The sequence below is a fragment of the Cladophialophora psammophila genome (genome assembly GCF_000585535.1).
Source record: "Cladophialophora psammophila CBS 110553 chromosome Unknown aczJe-supercont1.4, whole genome shotgun sequence".
NCBI classification, from domain to species: domain Eukaryota; kingdom Fungi; phylum Ascomycota; class Eurotiomycetes; order Chaetothyriales; family Herpotrichiellaceae; genus Cladophialophora; species Cladophialophora psammophila.
The window spans coordinates 757,546-781,962 of NW_006912925.1; the positions used below are offsets into that span (position 1 = coordinate 757,546).

A 24,417-nucleotide genomic window follows, 5' to 3' on the forward strand; every position below is an offset into this window, starting at 1 on the left:
CAATGTCGCGAGCCTCCTTGCCACCTTCTCCTGTACTCTGTGTAGGATGTCCTTCGCCTTTTCCCTTTGCCTCGAGTCTCAGAAAGAGGGACAGAGCACGTATGAATACCTCCTTGCAATGGGAGTCCACCTCGCCGCTCATTCAATATCATCGACGTGACACGTGATCGTGATCGTCCCTGGCGTCGTCATTCTCATCGGTAGCGCCTGTGGTCAGATTCCATACCTTCCATCTCAACTTCTCAATCACCGCCCTTCTCAGCCAAGTTCCTCCACTATCCGAGAACCATTTATCTGAATCTTCGTCCCCATTGGTGTCCCTGCTGGCACCTTCTCCACGTTGCTCGATCGTTTGTTTTCTTCGTTCAAACTCCGCATCCTCCCTCTCCCATCGATCAAACCAGGCAAACAACAACCTCAACTGCCACAGTTTGTCTTTCTCCATCTGTGCCTTCCCCACCCCGACACTTTGGCCTACCGGATCTTCTGAAGGGAGAACGCCCTTCTCAAACTCGAGCCGTGAATCCACGACTGTGGTTCTGCTCAGCTCCTTCCCATCTAAAGGTATCGGACCTAGAACAAGTGCTCGTTCTGCGTGGTCAAAGTCCTTGAGAGGCCCGAGTTCGAAAAGCCATTCAAATGGATTTCGGGCTGCTGTTCTCGCAAAGCTCGTTGTGACGCCAGCCCCGGCTGTAGAGCTGGTGGCAACAGTACTAGTATACGAAGGAACAGCGTTCGGGTCAATGCTAGGGATTCCCATCGCCCAAGCTTTGGCCTGCAATTCCGCCGTGAAAAGATTCCTCGGGGGCTCATCGTAGGCGGTGCGGCGCCGAAGGACAACATTCACCGCATTTTCGCTCTTGATCTTGTCTCTGAGCGGTTGTCCTCCAGCTTCGAAATCGAGATGCCCATCCCAGAAGCCCTCACCCTTGACCTCGATGGATTTGATGGTGTCAAACTCCGGTATCAGGCCAGGCAAGCGGATTGTCTGCATCTCACCGGTTTTCAGACGAATGCGACCAGTCATGCCTCCTGAGACGGAGCCACCTGCGTCACCGTCCCTTGCGACGAGACACCGCCCCTCGGCAGCAAGAACCCATAGATGCCGCAAAGCTTGAAGATGACCGCGATTGTCGAGGACGTCGTTGGGAAAGATGGGATAGAAAGCTATACACAGGCTCGCAATTCCCAGATTTGATGTTCCGAAGGTCCGTGTACCGCCAGCTAGAAACAAGGCGCCAAGAGCCATGTGTGCCGCGAGGTGGCTTCCGAATGGCGTATCTCTATCAGTACGTCCATGAAGAGCGCGCAGACGGCGCATGACCAGCAAATCACCCGAACCGGCCACAACGGAGGCTGAAGCTAGGGCAAGGGTGTCGAGGCAGTTGCGCACACTGTTCAGGGTAACTTGAGAATCGTAGTTGTGTGCAGCCAAACGGTTCAAGCGGAGAAACTGGTCCAGGTAAGAGACGAGCAAATCACGGACGTCGTGTCGTTGAGAGCCTGCGAACCTCAGCCCAATAGCGAAGCAGATCCCGGCGACGATGTTGAAGAATGGCATGTCCTCGGTGCTGAGAAATTTCGTAGTCTTCAAATCAAATCTCGATCTGTAGGGCTCAGGAAGCGACTTTTGGATGAAATCATACGTAGGTTGAATCGAGTCCCACATGATCAGATGCCGAGCCAGAGTTCGAAGTAGGAAAATATCTGGTCGTACATAGTCAAATTGATGCAATGTATCCGGAATGTCGACTTTCTTCGCAATCCCCGCGTCGTTGGTTTTCATAAAAATGAAAGCTACAGCCATCACAGCCCCCGCAGTCGCGCGGTCGAGGACGTGAACCATATTCACATTCTTCGTGCCTACGGCGATAGTGAGGAGACGTTCGACAACGCCCATATCATGAAGACCATGAAGACGTTTGCCCTGTCCGAGATTGATGAGACCTAGAGAAAACCCGGCGGCCAGTCGGTAGCCCTCGTCGCGAATGACGTTGTCAAATGCAACACCTTCTTCTGGATCATCGTTTTCGATCTCGGATAGCATAACTTCCGACATACGACGGTGTTGAGAATTATAATACAAGAGTCCAATTCCCATAATTCCAGTGGTTTGTGTCAATGAGGACAGATTGAGTTCGGCGGCACCGGACGGCAGTAGACGAGTAACGTGAACGGAGAGCAAGCGGGTTATGAGTGTGTCCATGGTTCCCAGAAAAGAGGCTGAGAGTCCGAGCAAGAGTCCGACAGATGTCATAGTGTGCTTAGGAGTGAGATACTTGAATGCAACCCATTTGGCCAGTGTTTTGAGATGACCATTCAGACCCAGAGCAAGCAAAAATCCAGCGTGGCGGTTCGTTAACTCAGGAGGCTTATTGTACAGTATCCATGAGGTATCGATTCCTTTAGCATCGTTCGAGATCATGAGACCCATCGAAGCGCCGTTGTGGAAGAATGCCCAACACACCTTTTCTTCCGTAAATGTGGCCTTGTCGGCGCTGAAAGTCATGGGCTGAGCGCCCTCACTGGCCTCCCGAGGTTTCATGATACATTGCAGACTGAAAGCAGGTATGGGGACCCTTTCAGTCAGCAAGGGGACACGAGCGTTGAAATGCATCATCCCTCGTCCTGCAGCCACGGATAACGTCCTGCGGGTGACGTGTTGGGCTAGTTCTTTTTGAGCTTCTAACAAGTCGACATCGCTCCAGCCAGGCTCAGGTGTGCATTCAATTACTGGAGGCCTTGTCTGATTAACAAGTTTGGACGCTTCTGCGAAGCGACGGTCTTCGTTGAATATCAATTTGCTAATAACATGTCGGTCTGCCTCGGAAGACGCATCCCATCTTTGAAGCGTTTCCGCCTCAACTGCAGATGAGCAGATGGCGTGATAGTCCTTCAGAGCTTCGTGTGACGACGGTAACAATTGTGATTTGTATGAATGGTGGGACGAATCATCACCTTGTTGAACTACAGCATTTCGTCCCAGGATAAGCTGATTTACAAGGTTGCCAACTTTGTCGGCCCTGTAGCGGTTCGATGCAATTGCTTGATAGAAAGCAGCAGCTACTCCGTCAGGAAGAGTGCTCAGAATGCGCTCACTAACCCCTGATTGAAGCAGAACCGCGATTGTTCTGTGGGGACTGAGCTGATCCTTTGCTTGATCCATGAAGAACAGAAGAGCCAACGTTCGTGGTGTCAGGTTCGCTGCCTGCCACCATAATGGATGGTCATGGTCACTCAGCTCTGGCAAACCGGACACACGGGCCAATGTCAAAAACGGAGCAGGTGCGATTCCGTTTATCCACTTCTCAAGATGTTCGTATATTGACGGCGGCAGAAATGGTTGTGCTGGAATTCGCAGATCATCAAGGAGCGACTCGTCGTATAAACAATTGGTGGCTTCCGCCGATTCGTGTTCGTAGTAGGCGTTGCTACAGGACGTCCAGTCTTTCCATCCAAGCCAACGCCCCAGCTGAGCAAGAACAATCATCAAGCTGCTTCTTGAACTCCTCCGACCGGGGTTAGACATTGTATTGAGTTTGTCTTCCTCATAAAGGAGATGCAAACCGAGTAAAATACTGGGGATAGCATTGCAACGTTGCTCTCGTTCCTTGTTGATCGAGGTCGGCAAGTATCCCTCCGGTCCAAGAGCACTTTCTCCTAGCGGAGTTTGTGTATACTCTGTTGCTAGAGCTATACATGCAATCAAAAAAGCATTTCTTTTATCGGGGGGGACTTCATGGAAAGATGCCATGCTTGCTGCTCGGGAGTGTTTTGATTTTGGCTTGACTATAGTCGTTTCAAGGGCCTTCTCCAAAATCCAACTCCAAGCGGGCCCTTGCACTCCGAATTTCTGGGGCATTTCGTTATCTGCATGATGCATGAGTTCGTAATTCGTAAGGTCGATGGCACTTCCACTGCTGGAGCGAAGAAGAGCATTTTTGGTCCGACGCCGCGTGGGTGTAGACTGTGAATGCTGATTGCTAATGAAAGGCACTGCCAGGGAGAAGAGCACTACCACCATTGCAGTCCATTCAGAGTTTACTGGTGGTTTCCTGCCTTTCAGCCACCTCGAGACCTCCCAAAATGCAACGAGAAGGCTTTCCTGTTGGTTCGGCCCAAGCACCATGTCACACATTTTGAGAATCTTGTGCACGAGAGGATCTCGAGGAGCAAGTCGGATCCCCAACGTATGTCGGCGCTTGTCTTGGTCGATGGCATAAATCTGTGCTTGAATTCCTGAATCGAATAGGGCTTGAATTTGTACATCTGTTCCCGGTATGACTCTCCTGATTCCTCTGTCTTTGTCCTTTCTTGGGCTGGATGACTGGGAGCTCAGAAACGGATCGTAGATTGCGTATTGTATGGGAAGTCCGATTTGGAAGGATGGAGACCAGGGCGCTTCGAGCTGCAAGCCAGTAATTTGCGTCCGAGACTGTGTTAAGACGACTAATCGCTGGATAGATCTGTCCACGACCGTGCATGCATCCTTAATGCCAGCCAATCTGCGAATTTCGGCAACTTTGAGCTCGAACGAATATTTGGAGATGGCCGGCTTTCGTGCGTTGCCGTGGATGTGTTTTTTCACCAGAACCCTAACTATGATCATCTCCTGGGCGCCCTTGTCCATTACGCCAAGGTAGACGTCCTTTGTTCGCTCACCGTCTTGCACGAAGGCACTACCAGTGCTCAGCGGTAGAACCTTCACGTCAAAAGCGGAGTCGGGCTCCGTAGATGACTGTCGTCTCGGAAAACTTTTGACTTTGAAGAATCCGACATCTCTGGGAAGATTGGTCTCTGAGCCGTCGAAAGTATCGTCTTCCAGACGCATAGATTGCCGCAAGGGGTCAAATTCTTCTAACAGTCCTCGGGCTGAGATGTCTAGGAACGAGGTGCCGGTACTGAAAATAGATGTATTTGTCGGGAATGAGCTTCTCCGTCGAAAACCAAAGCTCTGCCGATCATTAAAACTCCCGATTGATTCGCCTCGCCTGCCTGCCCTGTTCAGACTCTGTCGGCCTGCGTGACCCATTGCTAGGTCGTTGAACGTGTTTCGATCCGCTGCGGAAGCCAAATCTGTTCGTGCCAGCATGGAGCTGACTCTACGGGCCGACCGCGTTTGCACCCCGACATCGCCAAATTCAGGGCCCAGTTGAGAGGCAAGGTCATTTGCTGGAAAGGACTTCTGTTCTTCCAAGGACGAGAATGGCCCGCCCTCTGGATGCGGAGGGCGGGAACCTAAAAGGCTTTCCCTGAGATTGCTAGGGTCCCGGCCGTAGATGTTTGAACTCTTCCTCAAAGCCGCGCGAGATTTGGTGTTGGCCTCTTTCTTACTTTGTCGTGTGTGCTGCTCGGTCATGACGTCTCCGCTCACATGCCAGAGTGTGAATGTAGCATTTCTTTCATTGAGGGTCAAGGCCATGCAGATAGGTCGATCGCTCGCGCTTCCCGACCCGAATTCGTCACCAGCAGAGATGAAAATCACCTTCTCAGAGCGAGGAAGTGCACTGCATTGTTCAAGGACTTCACCTTTCCGATTAGGGCTCCACACCACAAGCCCTAACTCGGACATGATCTCAGTCAATGAGAAGGTCCGGGGCATGCCATTGGCATTGGAGGGCGCCAGTCTAAGGTCTGAGGGCCGCTTTTCTGGCAAGATGAGCGACGGTCTTGAGCTGTTGCCGCCGATAGAAGTTAGAGTTTCGTTGATGGTGCTGAGGTCGTGATGGACGTGCTCAACGTAGCCACCAGACTCCATCTCCCCTAGCTTCCGCTGTAGAATGAATCCAGACGGTAAAGGAAATGCAGAATCAACCTCGAAGGAGAGAGGGAAAACATAGCTGTCGCCGGAGAGAAGGAAAATATGAACTTGAGTCTTGAACACCACCACCAGTCCACGCTCTGATGGCTTGACGTTTTCATGCTGCTGTCGGCTGTTCTTTTCGTAATCTCCAGGAGGACCAAACCTAGCGACAAAAGCATGCAGAATCGTCTCCCCCTCGACACTGAGGTTCAGCGCTCTTTCTATTGCACCGTTCCTGGACCACACCACACAGTGCTCTGTCGTGAGAATCTCTTCTTCCACAAAAATCGAGGCATGTTCGTCGTACACCCGTGAGAGTGACCATCTATACAGTGAAGTGGGAGGATCAGAGGGGAGGATCAAAGCGGCAACGAGGTAGGGTAGAGCGCTGGGCTCATGGAGGCCGAGCGACTGGATTGAACTCATGGCTATGAAACGGCGGAGGAAGGTCGACAGACATGAGGGTCAGGTGTGATGGATTGAATCCAATAAGCATATCTATTGCAGGAGCGCCATGTATATTCAATGTTATTACTGCTTGAAGTCACATTTTTGGCGCAGTGAAGACAAAGTGAGTGCGAACGTACGGCGGCGACAGCGACGCGTTCCCGACGCGATTTGGAGAAATTGAAAAGTTGTGGCACAACTCACACCTACCCTAAACCTCGTCGCCCACTGGTTTATGCAACCACATAATTTTGAGCTTCTACTTTGCTTCCAGGGAACAATTCAATCTTGAAAGATGCGTCGATCAATACTCAGACAGAAAGAGCGATGGCAGCTCAGGTATGTCCACCTTCTTCGTTGCTGGGCATCGTCTAAATTTGTACATCCAGCTATGAACTCCCGCATGAAGCATTCAGATCGCACGTCTACCCTCGGCAGTCTTCGAATGGCTCCACCGTCGTGGTCTACGGGCACGAGCAAGGTTTGCGTCTTGTGTGGTACGCTGGCAAGGGATTCGAGCCGCCAAAGAAAGATCTCCCGACACCAAAGATAAATGGGATAGCGAAGACCGGCCCGATGGTTATCGACATTGACGACGAGGACGAGGACGCGCCAGTGCCGGCAGAAACAGAAACAGAAACAGAAACAAAGCCTGCTGAATTCAAACAGGATGAGGAGGAAGTGGACCCGTCGGCGCCATACCGAGATGTATTACGGCACATCGACATACCATTAGGAACCGCAGCCTCCAGGATCGCAGTGCCATATATTGTAAAGGATCTCGCCCAAGCTCCTCCAGAGTCATGGCCTGTCATTTACAACGATCGCATCATCGTTGCTGCCGCTTGCACCGATCTAAGCATCCGAGTCATATCTACTCCTCTTGATCCTCCCGCTCCAGAAGTGCACGACATCTCCAGAATGGATGTACAAATATTGAAAATAGAAGGCCCAAACTCCCACCAGCAGTTCGTCTCAGACATCGCAATCACTCATACTGGAGTTGTTTTGAAGGAACAAGAGGACGTCGAGGAACAAACTCAAGCAAAGCCTCAAACTCGCTCACAATCTCAATCTAAGCGGGAGACTGCAGAGGCCGAGTCAGTACATTGGTCGCTCCTCGTGGCATCAATCTCGTGTACTGGTGCAGGACTGTTACTGGTGCATCAACTTCCGCTACAAAAGAATCAACTTGCCCCAAACTCAGACTATCCTCTCCCAATCAGAAGGACCTACCTCCGTTCCTCGTCGATAAATGCGAGGGTCTCATTCAATACTTCTTCGTATCCTGCCGAACGACATTCGACTTTGCTCATTACCCTTCCCGCAGATTCCACTGTCAAGGTCTACCAAGTTTTTCCATCACGCACTCGAGAGCGTAGAGGATCTACTGCAACATCTGATTCTGTGTCGAGCACGCGCTCATCAAGGATTCTCACCAATGATCGAGGGAAATTTCTCATCACGATGCTCCCGTCCTTCAGGCCAGAGAACATGGAAGTTGTCCAGCAGAGACGAAAGGCAGTCCTTGATGCGAGATGGCTCATCGCTGGCCGTGCCGTCGCAACTTTGCTCGAAGATGGCGAATGGGGGATCTGGGACCTAGAGGCCGTAGGACCTACGTCTTCCAGCTCTGGTGCCAATCTCCTCCGTGGGCATGGAAACATCTCAGGCATTCAAGGTGGCTCCTTGACTCGGTTTGCAATCCGGTCGCATATCTTACCTTCCGTTGAGTCCAAACAGAAATCTTCTCATGCGGATGCACAACCGGTATCAGGTTCTTTGGCACCGATGACTCCGTCGACCCGCAAGGTGCGATCCGAGGGCTTATTCCAAGGCTCAAAACTCACCAACAACGCATTAAAATCGAACAGCCAACGATGCTACGGTTCCATCTACGTCGAGGATAGGCTCCCGAACCGTGTCGCACATGACGAATCCGTGCTCATCAGCTACGCCGATGATACCATATACGTTCCTTCCATCCTCTCCTTCTGGAAGGGTGAGTCGAAACCAATTCGCCTCCCTCCTGCAAGGCTAGGAGGCCAGGTACCATTGTCCATCAGCCTCCTTCCTAGCTCAGAAAGTTCAAACAGCATGTTCTCTGGCACCAGCATCTTCGACAATGCACTCTCCCCTCCTGACTTGCTCATCCAAACCTCTCACCGCCTCATCCTCTCGCTGAACCCGTTATCTTCACGTTCCAGCGCGGCCGACCCATCCTCACAGACAATAGCTGCCCCGTCGGACCAAACACTACTCGCGTCTGGCGATCTGGATGTGGAGGGCATGGACCGCCTTCTTGATGACATGGGCGGCGTAGGTGCAACTAAGAAGCCCATGAACCTCTTTACAAAGAGTGTAGGGTTCCGCATTGATGATGACGATGGAGATGAGGACATCGACATGGGGAGCCCGACACCAGCGAAAGGCAGGGGATTGAGGATTACCAATGGGAAAAAAGTGCTCGAAGGCGAGCCAGCAGTACCGCAGAGAAGGCTGTTCACGTGAGCACCCATGCAAGCAAGCCATCGTGGTCAAACATCTAGATGACTGCTCTGCGTCCCCCGGCTGGAGTTGACTCTTTTGTTGGCAAACTGAACGATTCCTTTGTACGATACCCCAAATCTCGAATTCGGCCTTCTATCATACACAATCGAATGATTATTCAGGCCTTTCATTGTACTGAGAACGCGGCAAATACAACATACAATGGGCAAAGAAGACCTCCCCTGAAGGCATCTTCTACATGTAACGGTCAGCTTCTTGTATTCCCCGCACCCAAAAATCAGCCTTCACGTATTGTTTGATCTATTCCTTCCTTTGAGTTCCCCCTTATACGCTGCTGCACTGCCACACCACTCCTTCTGTCCTCCTCTCCCCTGTCCTAAATGAACACACAACCAACCACTCTGCCAATCGCGATGCAAGGTGGAGCCCAAGGCGAGATCAATACCTTGACTCAATCCCCCAGGCTCAGTATTCTTCGCGAAAGATCAAAAAAAAAAGCACAGAACTCCCTCCAAACCCCACCGTTTGTCTGACGTCTACCTTCCGGCCTTTTTGCGCCTGGGATCAAGATAAACGGGTGGTGGGTGCTCGAGCTGCCCGGCCCCCCCGGTCTACGCCTCTCCTTTGCGAGGGGGAGGGACATGGACGGAACGTCACATTGGGAATCGCATGTTCAACTGCAGTCTACGGTTCTCAATGGGCTGGTCTCGGTGGCTTACATCCCATCTCATCACCTCGCATTACACCATGTCATATCATATCACTGCACTGCACTGCGCATCGCATCACATCACCACACACGGTAACGTCTCGTCTCGTCACTACACGTACACACGAATATCCTACTCTGTTGTTCTCTTTGAAATGTTTTCATTCGTTTTAAGTACTATTTTGGTATGGCTTTTTTTTGGTACTTTTGATTTCCATATATAGTCTGTCTGATTTAGTTTAGTTGCGTTTCGCTTCGCGTCGTTTCGGTCGATTTGGGTTGGTTGGGTTGGGTGGTCCATTTCCACACAGCCAATTGGCCCTTTGGACGGATGCTTGATGATGGGCTGGACGTATGCATGGATGGATGGATGGATGGATGGATGATATCGTCGTCCAGTGCGGTCGTGCCTTTTTCACTCACCGCTGTGCATGGACCACCGGTGTTGCTGTTTGATGTCTATCTGTCTCGCTGTCTACCTTTGGCCTGCCTCGATCCATCCATCCACCGACTCGTGATCCCCTTTCTTCATCCACAGGACATTTCCCCTTCGCTATGCAAAAGAATGGGGAGAACACACAAAACACAAAACAGAACGCGCACGCGCACACGCACACATGGTCCAGCCTTCCCTTGACAAAACGCCCCGTAGCCATCGTAAAGTGGATCTAGCTAACTCGGCTCGACACGACGCCCAGACAGCCACTGCTGCCTTGCGAGATGACGGCAGGGGAGAGATCCGTGTCAAGGACTCAAGAAACACTCCTCCGACCCAAAGAGAGGGCCCAGTCCGACCGGACATGGCCTGCCCAATAACAGACACCTTGCCGAGCGTGAGGCTTTCTCAAGGACAACCTCTGGCAAGTCACCGCCTCCAATCTAAGACGCAGCCACTGCGCATAGTGATGTGCTGTTCTCCTTGATGCCCAACCGGTTCAACCCTCAAGTGAGATATCCTCTCATGCTGAAAAATGAGACAGTATATTATGACCAACTGATCATCCCAAACAATGCCTCACGCAGAATACCCCAACGCCGCCAACTCTTTCCTAACCCCTTCTTCACTCTGAATCTTCCTCATCTGTGTATCCTCCAGCTTTTCACCACCTGCAAAGCGCATCTTGAGATCCTCTATCGCTCGAATCTTCTTCAAGAGGCCTCGGATTTTCTTGTCCTGTGGATTGCCGCCAGGGGTCATGGGAGAGGTGACTTCTAGCTCGGGAGGGATTTGTGAGGCCTGGGGCACAGGTGGAGGTGCTGGCATGGGAATAGTCGTGTTGATATTTGTGGGCGCGTTGGTGCGAGGAGTCTTGTTCTGCTGATTAGCATTTGCGTTGGATGTGCCCTGAGCAGGCCCCTTGGGCGTGCCATTTGCAAATGCGTGACTGCGATCATACGTCGAACTGTTGGTATCACCACGTTGCCGTCGGCTGTTGCTCCTGCTTCGTTCCTTCTTCGGACCAGTGGGCGGCTCAAGACCAGGCGCGGGCACGTAATTCCTACTTCGGCTGCGCTGATGGCCACGACCATCCGGGCTGCGACTCGGACTTTTCCCCCTTCCGCCTTGTTGTCGTTGCTCTGGCGCGAGATTATTGGCTGCCGTACCTCCTTGTTGTTGCTCGCGAGCTGCTGCCGCCGCCGCCGCTTTCTTCGCCTCTCTCTTCTTTGCATTCTTCTTGGCCGCTTTGGACATTGGTTCTCCGTCCGCTCCTTCCCCGGTGCCTGTCAAACTCACCCCTCCTCCAGGAGCAGCACCAGGAGGGAGTGGTGTCTTTTCTTCGGCAGGTTCAGCACCTGGAACAATTCGCTGACGAGGTTTTCCAAACCCGTTGATGTTGCTTGAGAAGGAGGAAATGCCCTCGCGAACAAAGGCCGCACCGCCTTCGTCTTCGCGCTTGAAGGCCAAAGGCGTAACCTGTCCACGAGCCCCTGGGGGTCTGTACGCGCCAGCAGGTTTACTGGGTGTCTTGCGAGCTGCCATATATTCCATCGCACTGCCATGTGCCGAAGGGATATCGGCCAGTGGGTTAGCACTCAAAGGATATGCATCCGCCGGTTGCGGCCGCCAGCAAACGTGATAAAGCTCGTTCATATCCTCGTTATACATTAGAGAACCACCAGCATGCCAAATCCGAACGCCGTTGTCGACTCGGAGCCGGGGCGACGTCGTTGCCGTTAGAATGTGAATGCCATCGGGTGACCATTCGCATACGCTTGCATTACTCGCCTCGATGGTGCAGATCTTGGCGAAGTCCTTCTCCAAGTCATAGATATCCATCTGCCCAGCAAGATTTCCGAAACCCGCCACGAGCACGAAACGTCCATGGGGGGAGAATAGTACAGTATTGCGGGGTCCTAGGGGAAACGTGTGTACTGGCTGGGCTCTGGCATTGAATATCACAGTCTTGGCCGGCATGTAACCGTAGACCACGGCAAAGCTGTTCGACTTTGGTGACCATGCGACGTCGTGGATGGGGCCCTCCTTGTCTGACATTCGAGTTAGCAACCTATTCATCGGGCAGAAACGACCGAGTGACCCACCTAGATCTATCCGCGAGTCAAAGCCTCCGTTCGCACTGAGGAGATAGAGTGTGGTCTCTCCATAGTAGCTCTTGCCGGTCTTGTCGACTTCGGTTTGTGCCAGCACAATCAAAGAAGAGCCATGGTCATTCCACTTCAGCTGCACCTTGTCACCTTTGAAGAAATTCTTCTGGGACACGGGGGCGGTGAAATTCGGCACGTTGTAAACTCGGACAGCAGCTGGTTGTCCCTATCGCCGCGGTTAGATCCCAGTAGCGTAATCTTGCGGCAGGTCTATGGCGTTACCTTTCTCTCTGGCACGAAGACGGCAATGGTGTGGCTCTTCCCCGGCGACACCGCAAAGTCCGTCACACCTTCGACGCGGATTTTATTCCAAACCGTCGTCAGATCGTGGCTCTCGTAGATTTGTACCTCGTTGGTGACCACTCTCGCACAAAAGGCCTCATCGTGGGTGTACTGCAAGTTCCACCCAGTCTGAGACTTTTGCACAAATCTGGCGACTGGTTCCTTGTCGACGCCTTCTGCCAGGGCCTTCTCGTCTATGACCAGCCACACCTTGAGATTCTTGACGGCGTCACCGTTGTCGTCTTTGGAAGGGCGTTGCCACGTGATTATGTAGGTACCCTTGGGCGAGAAGCCCAGTTCGAAAACGTTCTCGGCGGGAAGGGAGGAGATGATGACACCTGTGTCAGCGTCGATAATGTTGACCCTTGCCTCGAGTCAGTGTATCTCACTCGAGTTTTGGAAGCGTTCCAGGGTCATACTTTTCGGAGTAGGCCCATGCAAAGTACCGGCCACAGGGAGAGTAGGAGCAGCATCGCAGATTTCCTTCGGGTCTAGCATGCGGACTGTTAGCAACGCGGATGGAGCGGTGTCAGGCGAGGCATCAGAACGAACCTCTCAAACCCGGAAAGCGGCTCGTAACTAGGTGCACCGTTGATCACACCGATCCCCTTCAGAGTCCGGACTGTGATATGCGAAGTCAGCAACAAGGCCCGGACATATTTTGCCGCGGGCTGCGCCCTCGATGACACATACAGGCAAACTGAGTGAGAGCCATGTTCCGTGGGTTCTTGAGCACGGCTGGGCGTTCCGAGCAGTCAAAAATAGTCAGACTTTGTCGTAGGAGAGCGTGGGTCTGGCAGGAAGAAGCGGTCGATGGTCAACGAGAGACTTGTGTCAGGTTATCAACAACAAAGCCCTGCGAACTAGGAAATTTGCGGATAGCGGCAGCCTCTGTGGCGGTGAGATTGTCACAATTCGAGTCTTTTCCGTACTTGATAACCTAATATCAGCGATTGCAGGAGGGGACAAACAAATTGGACAGGGTGACGAGAGGGGCGGTGGAGGGAAAAGAGGGAGAGGCAGAGTGGAAGAAGGGACAAAAAAAAATGTCCAACAGCAGAGGACCAAGTTTCGTGAATGCCAGGCTAGCGGTAGACTGTGGTAGAGCCTAGGCGCAGGCGCAGGCCCAGGTGCTGGAAAACTTCTGTTTAACGGTGTGTCATAGCCCAGCACGGGTTAGCCTGCCCTTTTAGGTGGCTTTTAGGTGGCTTTTAGGTGCCTCTGAGAATGGCTTTGCGGCTACTTAAGTCCAGGACCTAGCCTGGCTCGCCAGGGTGTTAGTGCGAGGCTCAAGCTTGCCCTGATGCTAGACCGCTGCTTTGAAGGGAGTTTCAGCCTCGCCAGCTGCACGATTCGCCGTCTCTCCCCTCCATAGGCGCCGTGTTCGTCACCGCAGAAAGCCGGTATCGTGCTGTGCTTCCGCCGTCCACCTCGCCACGTAGGTAAACTTCTTCGGGGGAGCTTGGTCAAAGCGCGCTGCCGCCGATTACATACCTAGTTGACTCGAATATCCTTGGCAGACGTTTTGTAATGGATGTCATTCTTTCTACCAAGTCCCTGGCGATCCCGGCCAAAAGCGGGTAAACAGACCCAACGCGTAGCAAACCAGCCGCGTACTACCCGTCATCGGGCAAGTCTCAGGACCTTTCGCTTCAAACTCAAGTTATCGATATCGTACAGTCACTCACAAAGCTCATCCTTCCATGTTCCATAAGAATGATTTTGCCCAGGAAACCCCTTGTCTGGCTCTCTTGCTTGATCTGACCCTATATCAGCAAAGGGGAAGTCAACGCCGACGCCATTAGCCTATTCCTTCTCGAAGGGGAATCTGCCTAATGTCTGCCCGTTCCCTGGCTGCATCGATTGTTGCGCCTGCTCCAGATCCCTGAGTCGATCTCGCATGACTTCCTCTGCCATTTCAGTTCCCATCCCCGAAAATCGATTTGTCTGAGGACGTGTGGAGGTGTCGTCGATCGGGGGGGCTGGCTGCATTGTCGTGTCAATGAAATTCTGGTCGTAACTCATCCCGTCCATCATCTTTGGATCGGTGCTTCCTGCAGCAGCACTAGGGGTAATCCCGCTCATGGGTGTGCTCTGGCCAGAGCCAAACATCGGTAAAGTTCCAGTTCGTGGGGTCGAGGGTGCGTTGACATTAGTGCTTTGTCGAGAAATAGAAGCGCGAGTATTGTAAGGCGTGGAAACAGGGCCACTGACTGTACTACCGGCTCCTTCACCAAATCCCACGAGACTCGCCTTGTCCTCGTCGCTGAATCCACCTGTGCTCGAGACTCCGTCATCTGGATCCTCGCTCATCTTGTCCGCGTCGTAGTCGACACTGCCACTCGCCCAAGTGGTTCGGCCGCCGACGCTACCTGTTGCGCTGGCACTCCCAACAGTACTTCGCTCCTTAAATTGAGGAGCGTTATCGAAGGCTTGACCGTACAGGGCACCGGAGCCTGGGGCAAGGTGTCCCAGAGGGGTGGGTCGAGAAGTCGCAACTCTCTCTAGGCCGGCAAGGCGGGAGATGCGGTCGGCTCGTTCGGCCTCAAGAGTGTTTGCAGACGCAGCTGCTCCTCTACCGCCATGGCCGATCGCGCCGTCTTTGATAGCGACGACGGACAATGTTGAGAGAGAGGTGGTGGTGGAATTGGGGGTGCCAGGGCCCATTTCGCTGGGCGTGGCAGGATCTGAAGGAGGCGGCGGGACTGTAAGCCCGCCAGATTAGTGTTTGCCCAACTGTTCGTATCATGACAGAAGGCTCAGCGACATACGGTTGATCAGGGTTGGACCTCTGTTAGGCATGGTCGCGAGGGATCTCTCCTTCAACTGGAAGAATGGAACTGCGGTAGACGACGATGGACTTGGGGGCTCGTAGCGGTCGAATCTTGAGACCACGACGCGCGAACACGGCAAGCGAATGGAACAGCTGCCGTTGAGATGAGGATAGAAACGATATCACGCAGTCATTATAGGCTGGCGATGTGATCGGGTTGGAAGGACACCCCTGGGGAGGTCGAGGGGCTTTACGAGCAGCGGGGGCGCGTGTGAAATAGTACGATTGCGGGGGCTGAGCGACAGAGGGTGTCGCTTGTAGGACTTCTTGAGGAAGATCTTGTTGGTTATAGTGATAGACACAGGAGAATTAATGTTGATGAGTCTGAAGTGAGGGTGCAAGCGAGGGCCTGAGTCAAAGTTTAGGGAGGAATTCGCAAGTTACGCCTTAGGGTTAACGACGTTGGACCTGAAGTTCCCCAGAAACGAGAAACGTATGCATGCACGTCGCAGGAATGGCAAGTTCCGCTTGGCTACCGGGCTACGTCATGCGCCCCGGTTTTCACGTGACAGTATATCCCTTGGCGGCCTTGGCGGCCCTAGGCCCCTTGCGAAAGGATAAAAAGCCTCCATTACGGGAGTCGAGGCAGAACCGACCAACTGGTATGGGACAATCCAATGATTCTTGGGGTTATTACCATATCATACATATACTGTTCTTCGTCAATCAATGTCATCTCTTCGTCACTGACCAGCCCCTGCTCTAGCAGCGTCCACCTCGCGCTGCAAGGCTGCAAGGTCCGCCAAAATATCTCTTGGGTCACTCTTGGGAAATCCCATATCACTCCCTCCAGCTTCCACCATGTCAAGATGCGCCATTGGCGGCCTCGTAGTCTCCATGCTGCTTCGACTAGAGCCTCTGCCTCGCCGAGGCGGCGGTACGGGAGGCGCAAGTCCCTGACTCATCCGTTTCAAGTAGGATGGAGTAGACTGTATGCCCGGCCTCAACTCGGTATCTGCCAGGTTCGCATTCTCCGGAATGGAGGTGACGTCGAGTGAAGGGCGACGGTCGCCGGTACTATTGGCCCGCCGCGCTGGGGGTGGCGGAGGAGGTTTTGATCCAGAGCTAGGAAAGGATGGACTTGGAGGTCCATCCGTCTCGCTGAAAACCGAGTATCGAGAGGAACTGCTTCGTGCTAAGACCGGTTTCTTCGGTGCTTGCTGGCTTTTCCGGCGAGTTAGTGGAGGCGCCGGCGGCACTTTCTTGGGAGCGTCGAGAGGTCCGACACTCGTGAATCGGTCGCTGGTGAGACTTTCGTCAATCGAAGGCGACCTCGCACTCGGCACTTCTGAGTTGACGTTTCGGCTGCTGGGCAACGACAGCGAGTTGATAAAATTGTCGAATTTGGCCGTGGGACCTGGCTCGGTCCCGGGGTCTTTGCGAGGTTTTCCGCGCCTGCTCTTGGGCGGAGGGGGCTTCTCCCCTTTTTCTGAGATGGTCCCAAGTTGTGCTCGGTAGGTATTCACCTCGCTGCCGTCTAGCTCATCTGAAGTCCGAGGACTTTCGTCGTGCGTAGGTTGGACAGTCTCAAATATTGAGTGCTGTGAGATTGATGCCGTGTCCGCACTGGAACCACTGTCACTTACAGGATTTGGGCCTGATTGCGAGCTCTGCACCGCTGTATCGCGAGACGAAGAAGAACCACGATCTCCTGTCAGCAACATCCTCTTGAAGGCGTCCACATCCATGGTTGATTTCGAGGACCCGCTGAGGTCTTTCGAACCGGCAGCTGACTGATTGTTAAGTGGCCGCCTCGGAGCGCTCGCAAATCGCCCTAGGGTCTCTTTCACTGCATCTTCTCTCGAGGCTTTCGTCGTGATCGACCCAGGCGCGGTAATCTCATTGTTGGCTCTCGCATTCTCCAATGCCTCCTCGATCGCACTATCGTCGTCGTCGTCGGAAGCTTCGGCCGCAAAGGGATCGCTCGCGAGGGCCTGGCTGTAGTCCGTCGGCGCAGGGAAAGGAGATTTCGGGCTGGGGAACGTAGATAGAAACTCCTGTCGCGTAGACTCAGGCGAGGGGGGATATGAGACCGGCGAGATGGGAATGGCCGGAGGAGAAGCGAAGTTTACATGTTTCTGCGTTGTACCGTGCACTGCTCGAATGATTCAGTAGGGGCCAGAGAAGCGCCTGAAAGTTAATGGCACACACATACCTCTGGTATCAAGAGAAAGAGCGCCAGGGCTGGTGCCGCGAGGATCCGATGTGAGATTGAGAGTGGGAGTGGGAGTGGGAGTGCTGCTTCCGCCAGGACCTTTCAATGAACTACTCTTACGGAAGGGATTTGTGGACATGAGGTCTCAACAGCCATGTAATCCGCGTGAGCGCTCATTGATCTGTGTTGACCAGGCGAGATTTGGGGGGAAACAGAGAAAAAAACCGCTTGCACACGAGGATAACTTGGGTCTTGCGAGTCCCCGACTGACGTCGGACTGGACTGGACTGGCCTGGATAAGCAGCGATGCGGAACCACTGTGGCAGCCCGCCCGCAATTCGGGATTTCGTGGTTTCCTCGTACACATCACGACACTCCCGGTCAGATTGTGAGCCAGCCACATTTCCATTCATGCATCGAGATTGCCGTTGCATATCCATGCATTTCTCGCGTCCGGCGGTATTCCACAGATACTTGCCCGTAAAGCTTACTTGCACGTTCAATATTGGCATCCAAGGGTCTGACGGGCTTGTTACAGTTAGAAAGCGGACCATTGATCCAGGAAAAAAGCCCCCTCGCCAGCGAAGATTTACATTATGATTAATGCCGGCCGTCTAATGGTCGATCATATCTCTATCTATTGGGTACTGAGTTTTTCGGCTTTAGCTCATGCTTTCCATAGCTTGATATAAAATTAAAAAAAAAAGCTCATATCCAGCTGTCCTGTCTCTGGATTTCCTGTCATGTATGTATCAGTGTCTCATTTTTCATGGGGGGAGGAATGGCGCCCCTAGTCGTCATGGGAAATAAACAGTCATGCCGGTATGTACGATTTTTCTTTCCAAGGGATGTCTTCTGGTCGGTGTCTGCAATGACCGCCCTCTGAACGATGCGGATCAGGTTTAACAACGAGTTCGATGGAGCAGTGTCAGACTGACGCGAACAGGTTTCTCCAAACGCCAAACGCCAGGGCTGATGCGAAAACAAAAAGTGGTGGTGGAAATCCGTTGGATTGCGCGGCGACGGTGGTGTCCGAATGGATCAGGTTCGTGCCTTGGTCTGGAGCCATCCATCCTCGGTCCATTGCCAGGTCTTAGCGCCCTTGACAGGATGAAGCAGCATTGGTCGAACGACAGTTTTGCCATAAACATCCTCCCATTCCGGACCACCGCTCTCGAGAGCCGTGACCCCGAGAAGGCGTTGGAAGATTGGCATGGCCTGAGCAGAGCTGTAATACCAGGTCATGTTGGACCACGCATGTTCGTTCCATTTGCTGAAGGTACTATTCCAATAGCCTCCAGCCTGGCCGAACGGCCCGCCATTGAATGTCGATTGCAGCACGTCCGGAGGCCAGAATCGATCGGCAAAGATGGGGTGTGGAAATGTGGTCGACTTCAGCCCGTGGTGGAGACACATGGTCTGAGGGAACATCTCTGCGTCGATGTGATGCCCGTTCTCTGCATTTTCATAATTCATGATTTCCAGGACGCGCCGGCTGACTCTTCCTTGAGCAATGAGAGTGGCCCTTCTCGGAGTAGACGTGCCCTGCGCATAACCCCAGAGATAGTTGCGGAACCACCAGCCGGTACCAGTCACGTTGAAGCTTGGGAGAAAGCCAATCCAGTCAGCATCTTCGCCGACTCCCCATTCAAAATTGTCTTCTTCTTCCTTGGGCGGCTTAGGCCCCCGGGGTCGGACGCCTTCCACGGATACCGGGCCCCAGATATGGTGAGGATCTTCCTCCCTCGTTGAATTGCGGAAATCGGAGTCAAAATCACCATGGACGGAGGGAATGTAGACCCTGCCAGCTCGTTCCCAGATGCCTTTTCGCGGTTGTTTGCGTCCAAAATTTTCCACGGCTTCGAAAAAGTCCAGGTAGTGGCCGGTATACCGCACGTCGAACTCCCACTGGTAAAAGAAATCGAACTCGGGATGATTGCGGGCGAACCATTGGATGATCATCCAGGGTGACCGGCCAACAAAAGCATGTTCGGCCAAGTTGGAATACAGACCCCGAATCTGAGCGTGATTCCACACTTCCGTCATGGACCGAAATTCAGGAGGGATATGCTTCTCGATGGTTGCCCGCGGCTCATCCTCCCCGACGAAGAGAGGGACATTTTCGTCCTTGACATGGAGAAGAAGAAATACCTGATACTTCCCTCCGCTGGCCAAGGAAGCCTCCGCAACCATGGCACGAATATTCATCACGGCGTCGGCGGTCCACTTTGCGCCGGTCCAGACTCGAATCAGAATCGCCGTGCGTTTGGCCTTGTTGACCATGCCAGGTTCCAGGGTGGATGAGAGTGCTTTGGATGAGGACCGGTCGTGCTTGTGTCGAAGGTTAGAATACTGGATCGAACTCGCAGGTCGCTCTTTGAAGGGTCGAAAGCGCTGCTTGTTGGCGACAGCACAATCATCCTGCAATTCACCCCAGTCAACCATGTCCCAGTCAACATCGCTCATCTTCTTCATCTCTTCGACGTCATTAGCGTCCCATTGATCGATTCCATAGGCTTGGAAGCGACCAACACGGTCAAAAGACACGCTCCCATCCAAGCCGGACGCCTTGTATGAACCCAGGGTCGGGTCAACGGCACCTAAAGAATTCAAGTCAGACATGTCCAAGCATCCGAAAACACGCACGCTCACCATTCGCTTGACCAGGATAGGCCCAGATGGCATCCTCATAGCTCTCATTCAAATGGACACCGCGCGGACCGACGCAGGAGACGATGCGTTCCACAGGTTCTTGGAAACCGCGATAGCCATCATAGCGAATGAGGAGTGGACTCCTGTTTTTGCAATCGACTTCGCCGGTCTCACAAGCGCGGAGGTGTGACGTTCCACGTGTCAAACCGTCATGCCTGGTCAAATCAACACGGTTAGGGCGCTGCCAGGGACCATCATTACACGCCAAGGCAGGTGGTTGACATACGTTGTAAAGTCTTTCCAGATCCATTGCTCTTTCTTTGCATTCTCCATCGTCAGTTCCATCAGCTCATCCTCGGTGGGTGGAGGCAGTGGAACATCCGTAACGTCTGGTGTGTCTATGATGTCCGGGGTATCAGGCACTTCGGGGACTTCTGGGATTTCTGGGGCGGGTTCGGGGGGGGGAGGTGGAGGCGTTGCATTCATGATTTTGATGAGAAGGATGAAGCCGATAAAGGTGGCGATGATTTTGAGCACCATGCGTAACCGGGGCATGCAGATCTGCCATCTTGACGGCTTCTTCCAGAAGTCGTGTTTGGCGGGGGACCAACTTGGGGGAGGTGTTTCGGGCTCAACAGGCAAGTCTTCGAGCAAGCCCATCTCGGAGCGGCTGCCAGTGATGGTGACTCTTCGGGTCATACGAGTTCGGTTTCAATTGACAGAGAAGTTGTCGATGAAATGGTAAAATGGAAACAGGCCTAAATGAGCGACTGAGGGTCAGGAGGCGTGTAGTTGGAGAGAAAGGTGGTGGTGGTCGCGGTCGCGGTCGTGGCGGTCGTGGTAGAAGACGATGAGACGGAGGAGATGGGGACAATGGTAGGTGGAGCGAACAAAAGATTGACAGGCGTCATGCAGATTGGGAAGTTGCCATCAAGGTTCAAAGGACGAGGGTAGCAACGAGCGGGTTAAGGGGGGGGGGGTTTTTTTTGGAGGTCGACCGTATAGGCCCAGAGAGGAAGAGAGGGATGTAGCAGGTAGGCACCGCCAACTCGACAAAGCGAATGAGTCGAGATAAAAGGACAGAGTACCGAGTCCAGCGTACCGAGTACAGTTAGGTGCAGCGCAGGCAAGCAAAGAGAGAAGAAAACGAAGGGCCGCAATGGAGGGAACTGCGAGAAAAGATGGTAGGAATACTCAGTAGGAAGACAAGAGACAATACTGGGTACGGAGTACAAGTACTAGCATCTGTCTGAGTACCCAGTAGGCGTGCCAGTAGGGCACTCTGGGGCAAAGTGGATATGGCAATTGAAGATGCGAGAAGACTAAAAAAACTACGAGCTACTCCCCAAGGACCCCCCTGCTGCCCCAGCCGCATGTGTCTTAGCACGCAACCTTTCAACCACCGGCAACGCCTCAAACCAGCCATGGCGGCTGAACCAAGCCGCAAGTAGTGGCCAGGGCAAATGCACGATTGGCTGCAGCCCGAGACGCGGGTGGTGGAACATTTGCACGTAATCAAGCAATCAAGCCATCAAAGGCTGGCCCTGGTTCTCGACCCTCCAGCTCTTTACAAGTCGAGTACCGAACCGAGTACCTATCCGTCTGCTCCTCTCGACGCCCTTCGCATCCAAACTCATCGCTACATATTGACCATGTCCTCGTCCCCGGTCCTTTTTGCCCTTTCAAAAAAGATCAGGCAGCGATGAAAAGGGAGGTAGGGGAGATGAGGTCGGGCCCTGCATTCGATGGCCAGGGCCTGGTTCGCAGCATCAGAGTTGGCGCCACGATGAAGTCAAGCTTTTAGAGATAGTTGTTCGACATGAGAGGCAGATCCTTGTGCAACCACCGAGAGGATGGCGCCCGAGAGGATGGCGCCCGAGAGGATGGCGCCCGACAGGGCCACATATGCATGCAACGGCGGCCGTGTGTGAAAAGACAGAGACAAGTGGGCATAACACAACCCACATCAAGGGCGCCATATGATGATTCGATGACTCGATGATGCGCGGCAACAGGCCAGTCATGATGCATGAATGAGGTGATGATGGACTCTAGGTACCCAGTACTCGGTATGCAGCCAGGATACAACATCCGGCATCTTGACGACCTCTCGCTGGAATTAAGAACTGAGAGGACTGGACGCGCAAGCCGTTTCTAGTAGCGAATGGCTCTTTGCTCTCTCACTCTTCACTCTTCATTCAGAGACACCTCATAGGTACTCCGACTTCACTTGTTGAAGAATTGACGTCACAGGTGGATTAACTTCCCCACCAATCCCAACACGCAACCCCCTTATGCGGGTCTGACAGAAAGAAAAAACCACTGTCTGTCTCTCCCTCTCCCTCTCTGCCTCTCTCTTACCCTCTTACTGGGTACTGAGTATCCCCTGAGCCCACCAGCTCACCAACCCACCAGCCTGCGCCTCTACCCCTACCCCCCCCCCTGGCTGTACTTACCTGCTACTCCGTGCTCCCATTCCTCATACAAATTCCTTTGGATGCTTCGTACACCCACCCCATGTTACACAGACGCAGACATCCCACAAAATCCATCCCCATCTGCTTGTGGCAACACAGAAATTCTCCATCTTGCACGTTTGATCTGCAGTCAGGAGTGGATTCGGCCTTGTTTCAAATCCCACCCCAAAATCATACTCGTGCACCGTCTGTGTGAAGACTTCCTTGTCGGCTCCTCCCATCCGACAGTACCATTCTGCACTTCGTCTTCGAACGACTATGTCCGCCCGCCTCGTCATCAACACGAGCATCATTGCCATTGCCATCAGAATACTCGGTAGTAGACCTGAATCCCTACCACTCACATCGCCGATACTGGCTCGATGCATGCATGTGCAATGCTGTCGGGGCATACCAAAACAATGCCTCCGATAAGGCAAGCCACTCCCCCAATCACCCTCGGCCCCTTTGCACACATCAACTCTATCTTGCAGGACGCGGAGTCCGCTCTCTACTGAAGCTCGAGCTCCTCTACCATTCATACTCCGGCCCGACTAACTTGCAAAGTTCATCCTGCTCCGCCGCCTCGCTCTGTGCCTGGGGAACTGAATAATCGATATTTTTACCTGCCGCTTTCTCCGCCTCGGCGTGTCCCACTAACACAGCCCTCACCTTGTCGAGATACCATTTAACCGCGTGTTCTGTGGTCCAGAAGGAGGGCGTCGTCAGCCTGCTGGATATATTGTCCGACGGGGTTGGTAAGACTCTGGTCACATACCTTCGATCGAGTGCAACCGGCCTAAGCCCAGCACTCCGGATTTAAACCCTTTCTGCGCATTGACGGCCAACTCAACGTCCTCAATCTCTACGAATCGCCAATACCCAATGTCATGCTCCATCCAATGGTCGTATTCCGGGCTGGGTTTTTGCATACTCGACCTCCGGTACGTTTCACTTTGATACGATGTTTCAAGTGCTCCCGCTGCGTTATATCGGGCGATGAATAGGAGATTGTCACTGAATATAACAGCACCGATGGGGTACAACCAGGCTAAACCGACAAGGCGGACCTTGACGTCAGTATCGCCGTTCTCCCGTTGTAGGAATTCTCAACACGAACTTACTGATATACGCTTCCGACAGCCCTTCTCTTTTGGGAGGCAGGAAGTGCCGTGACGCTCCTATCCCCTGACGCAAGTAATACTGGTCCAGCGCAAAGTCTTTGGGCAACGTCGTGGGATGCCCAGTCTGGCAATGGTAACATTCCTGACGCCATGTTACTGAAGTTCAAGGGACGACACCAAAATGGCAAACCTGGAATCCATCCGCAAAGGTTTTCCAATTGAACTCGGTTCCCGCCACAGAGCTGTTCCACGTATGGTCATACTCCCACCCATCCTTAGGAAACAACGCAAACTCGTCACCAATCTCCCTCCCCGTCTTCGTCGTTGGTGCTGGATCGAAGTCGTCGCCAAACTGCTCCTCGAAACTCACCGCAGGAGTCTCCCTTGCATCAAAGTTCACAAATATGAATCCCTGAGCCGTCACATGCGTGTGAATTTTGAACAACGAATGCTGCTTGGGATCAAAGTCTGGAAGGTGGCTGTATTCTCGGGCTTTGTGCAGGTCTCCGTTGGGAAGGTACGACCAGCCGTGAAACCGACATGCCAGCACCGTACTCGATCCACTGGCCTTCTGAGTGACGGGGTGTCCTCGGTGCCGACAGATGTTGTGGAAAGCATTGATGTTCCCGTCTTTGTCGCGGATGAGGAACAAGTTCCAGCCGAACATCTCCACAGGTACTTCAGCTGGGACCACGATATCGCCTGGGAGGGTGTAAAGCTCGTACCTCCAGTGTCAGGTAATCTCCTGCTTTCTGAAACCGTGCAATGAAACTCGCCACGTGCCATAGCTAAGGTAAGGAAGGACGTCAGCCACGTCATCGTCCCAGCAGAATTTCGCGAC

The 24,417-nt window shown here is 53.1% G+C and overlaps 7 protein-coding genes across 7 annotated transcripts; 1 reads left to right on the forward strand and 6 right to left on the reverse strand.

Annotated features, from left to right (window-relative positions):
* Nucleotides 1-148: 148 nt before the first annotated feature.
* On the reverse strand, nucleotides 149-6,229 carry A1O5_03195 (uncharacterized protein; the record flags this gene model as incomplete). Its single annotated transcript, XM_007743808.1, has 1 exon — nucleotides 149-6,229. One exon carries the CDS (start codon nucleotides 6,227-6,229, stop codon nucleotides 149-151), a length of 6,081 nt encoding a protein of 2,026 aa, XP_007741998.1.
* Nucleotides 6,230-6,545: 316 nt separating this feature from the next.
* On the forward strand, nucleotides 6,546-8,761 carry A1O5_03196 (uncharacterized protein; the record flags this gene model as incomplete). Its single annotated transcript, XM_007743809.1, has 2 exons — nucleotides 6,546-6,589; nucleotides 6,640-8,761. The coding sequence occupies 2 exons, from the start codon at nucleotides 6,546-6,548 to the stop codon at nucleotides 8,759-8,761; spliced, it is 2,166 nt and encodes a 721-aa protein (XP_007741999.1).
* A 1,724-nt stretch (nucleotides 8,762-10,485) lies between these two features.
* A1O5_03197 (uncharacterized protein) lies at nucleotides 10,486-13,071 on the reverse strand (the record flags this gene model as incomplete). The annotated part of the gene is made up of 6 exons (XM_007743810.1): nucleotides 10,486-11,957; nucleotides 12,012-12,240; nucleotides 12,297-12,720; nucleotides 12,776-12,847; nucleotides 12,909-12,978; nucleotides 13,050-13,071. 6 exons carry the CDS (start codon nucleotides 13,069-13,071, stop codon nucleotides 10,486-10,488), a joined length of 2,289 nt encoding a protein of 762 aa, XP_007742000.1.
* A 1,091-nt stretch (nucleotides 13,072-14,162) lies between these two features.
* Nucleotides 14,163-15,158, reverse strand: A1O5_03198 (uncharacterized protein; the record flags this gene model as incomplete). Its single annotated transcript, XM_007743811.1, has 2 exons — nucleotides 14,163-15,061; nucleotides 15,128-15,158. The coding sequence occupies 2 exons, from the start codon at nucleotides 15,156-15,158 to the stop codon at nucleotides 14,163-14,165; spliced, it is 930 nt and encodes a 309-aa protein (XP_007742001.1).
* Nucleotides 15,159-15,872: 714 nt separating this feature from the next.
* Nucleotides 15,873-17,483, reverse strand: A1O5_03199 (uncharacterized protein; the record flags this gene model as incomplete). The annotated part of the gene is made up of 2 exons (XM_007743812.1): nucleotides 15,873-17,284; nucleotides 17,345-17,483. The coding sequence occupies 2 exons, from the start codon at nucleotides 17,481-17,483 to the stop codon at nucleotides 15,873-15,875; spliced, it is 1,551 nt and encodes a 516-aa protein (XP_007742002.1).
* A 902-nt stretch (nucleotides 17,484-18,385) lies between these two features.
* Nucleotides 18,386-20,656, reverse strand: A1O5_03200 (uncharacterized protein; the record flags this gene model as incomplete). The annotated part of the gene is made up of 3 exons (XM_007743813.1): nucleotides 18,386-19,944; nucleotides 19,997-20,211; nucleotides 20,283-20,656. The coding sequence occupies 3 exons, from the start codon at nucleotides 20,654-20,656 to the stop codon at nucleotides 18,386-18,388; spliced, it is 2,148 nt and encodes a 715-aa protein (XP_007742003.1).
* A 2,327-nt stretch (nucleotides 20,657-22,983) lies between these two features.
* Nucleotides 22,984-24,243, reverse strand: A1O5_03201 (uncharacterized protein; the record flags this gene model as incomplete). The annotated part of the gene is made up of 4 exons (XM_007743814.1): nucleotides 22,984-23,153; nucleotides 23,231-23,503; nucleotides 23,577-23,718; nucleotides 23,767-24,243. 4 exons carry the CDS (start codon nucleotides 24,241-24,243, stop codon nucleotides 22,984-22,986), a joined length of 1,062 nt encoding a protein of 353 aa, XP_007742004.1.
* Between the last annotated feature and the right edge of the window lie 174 nt (nucleotides 24,244-24,417).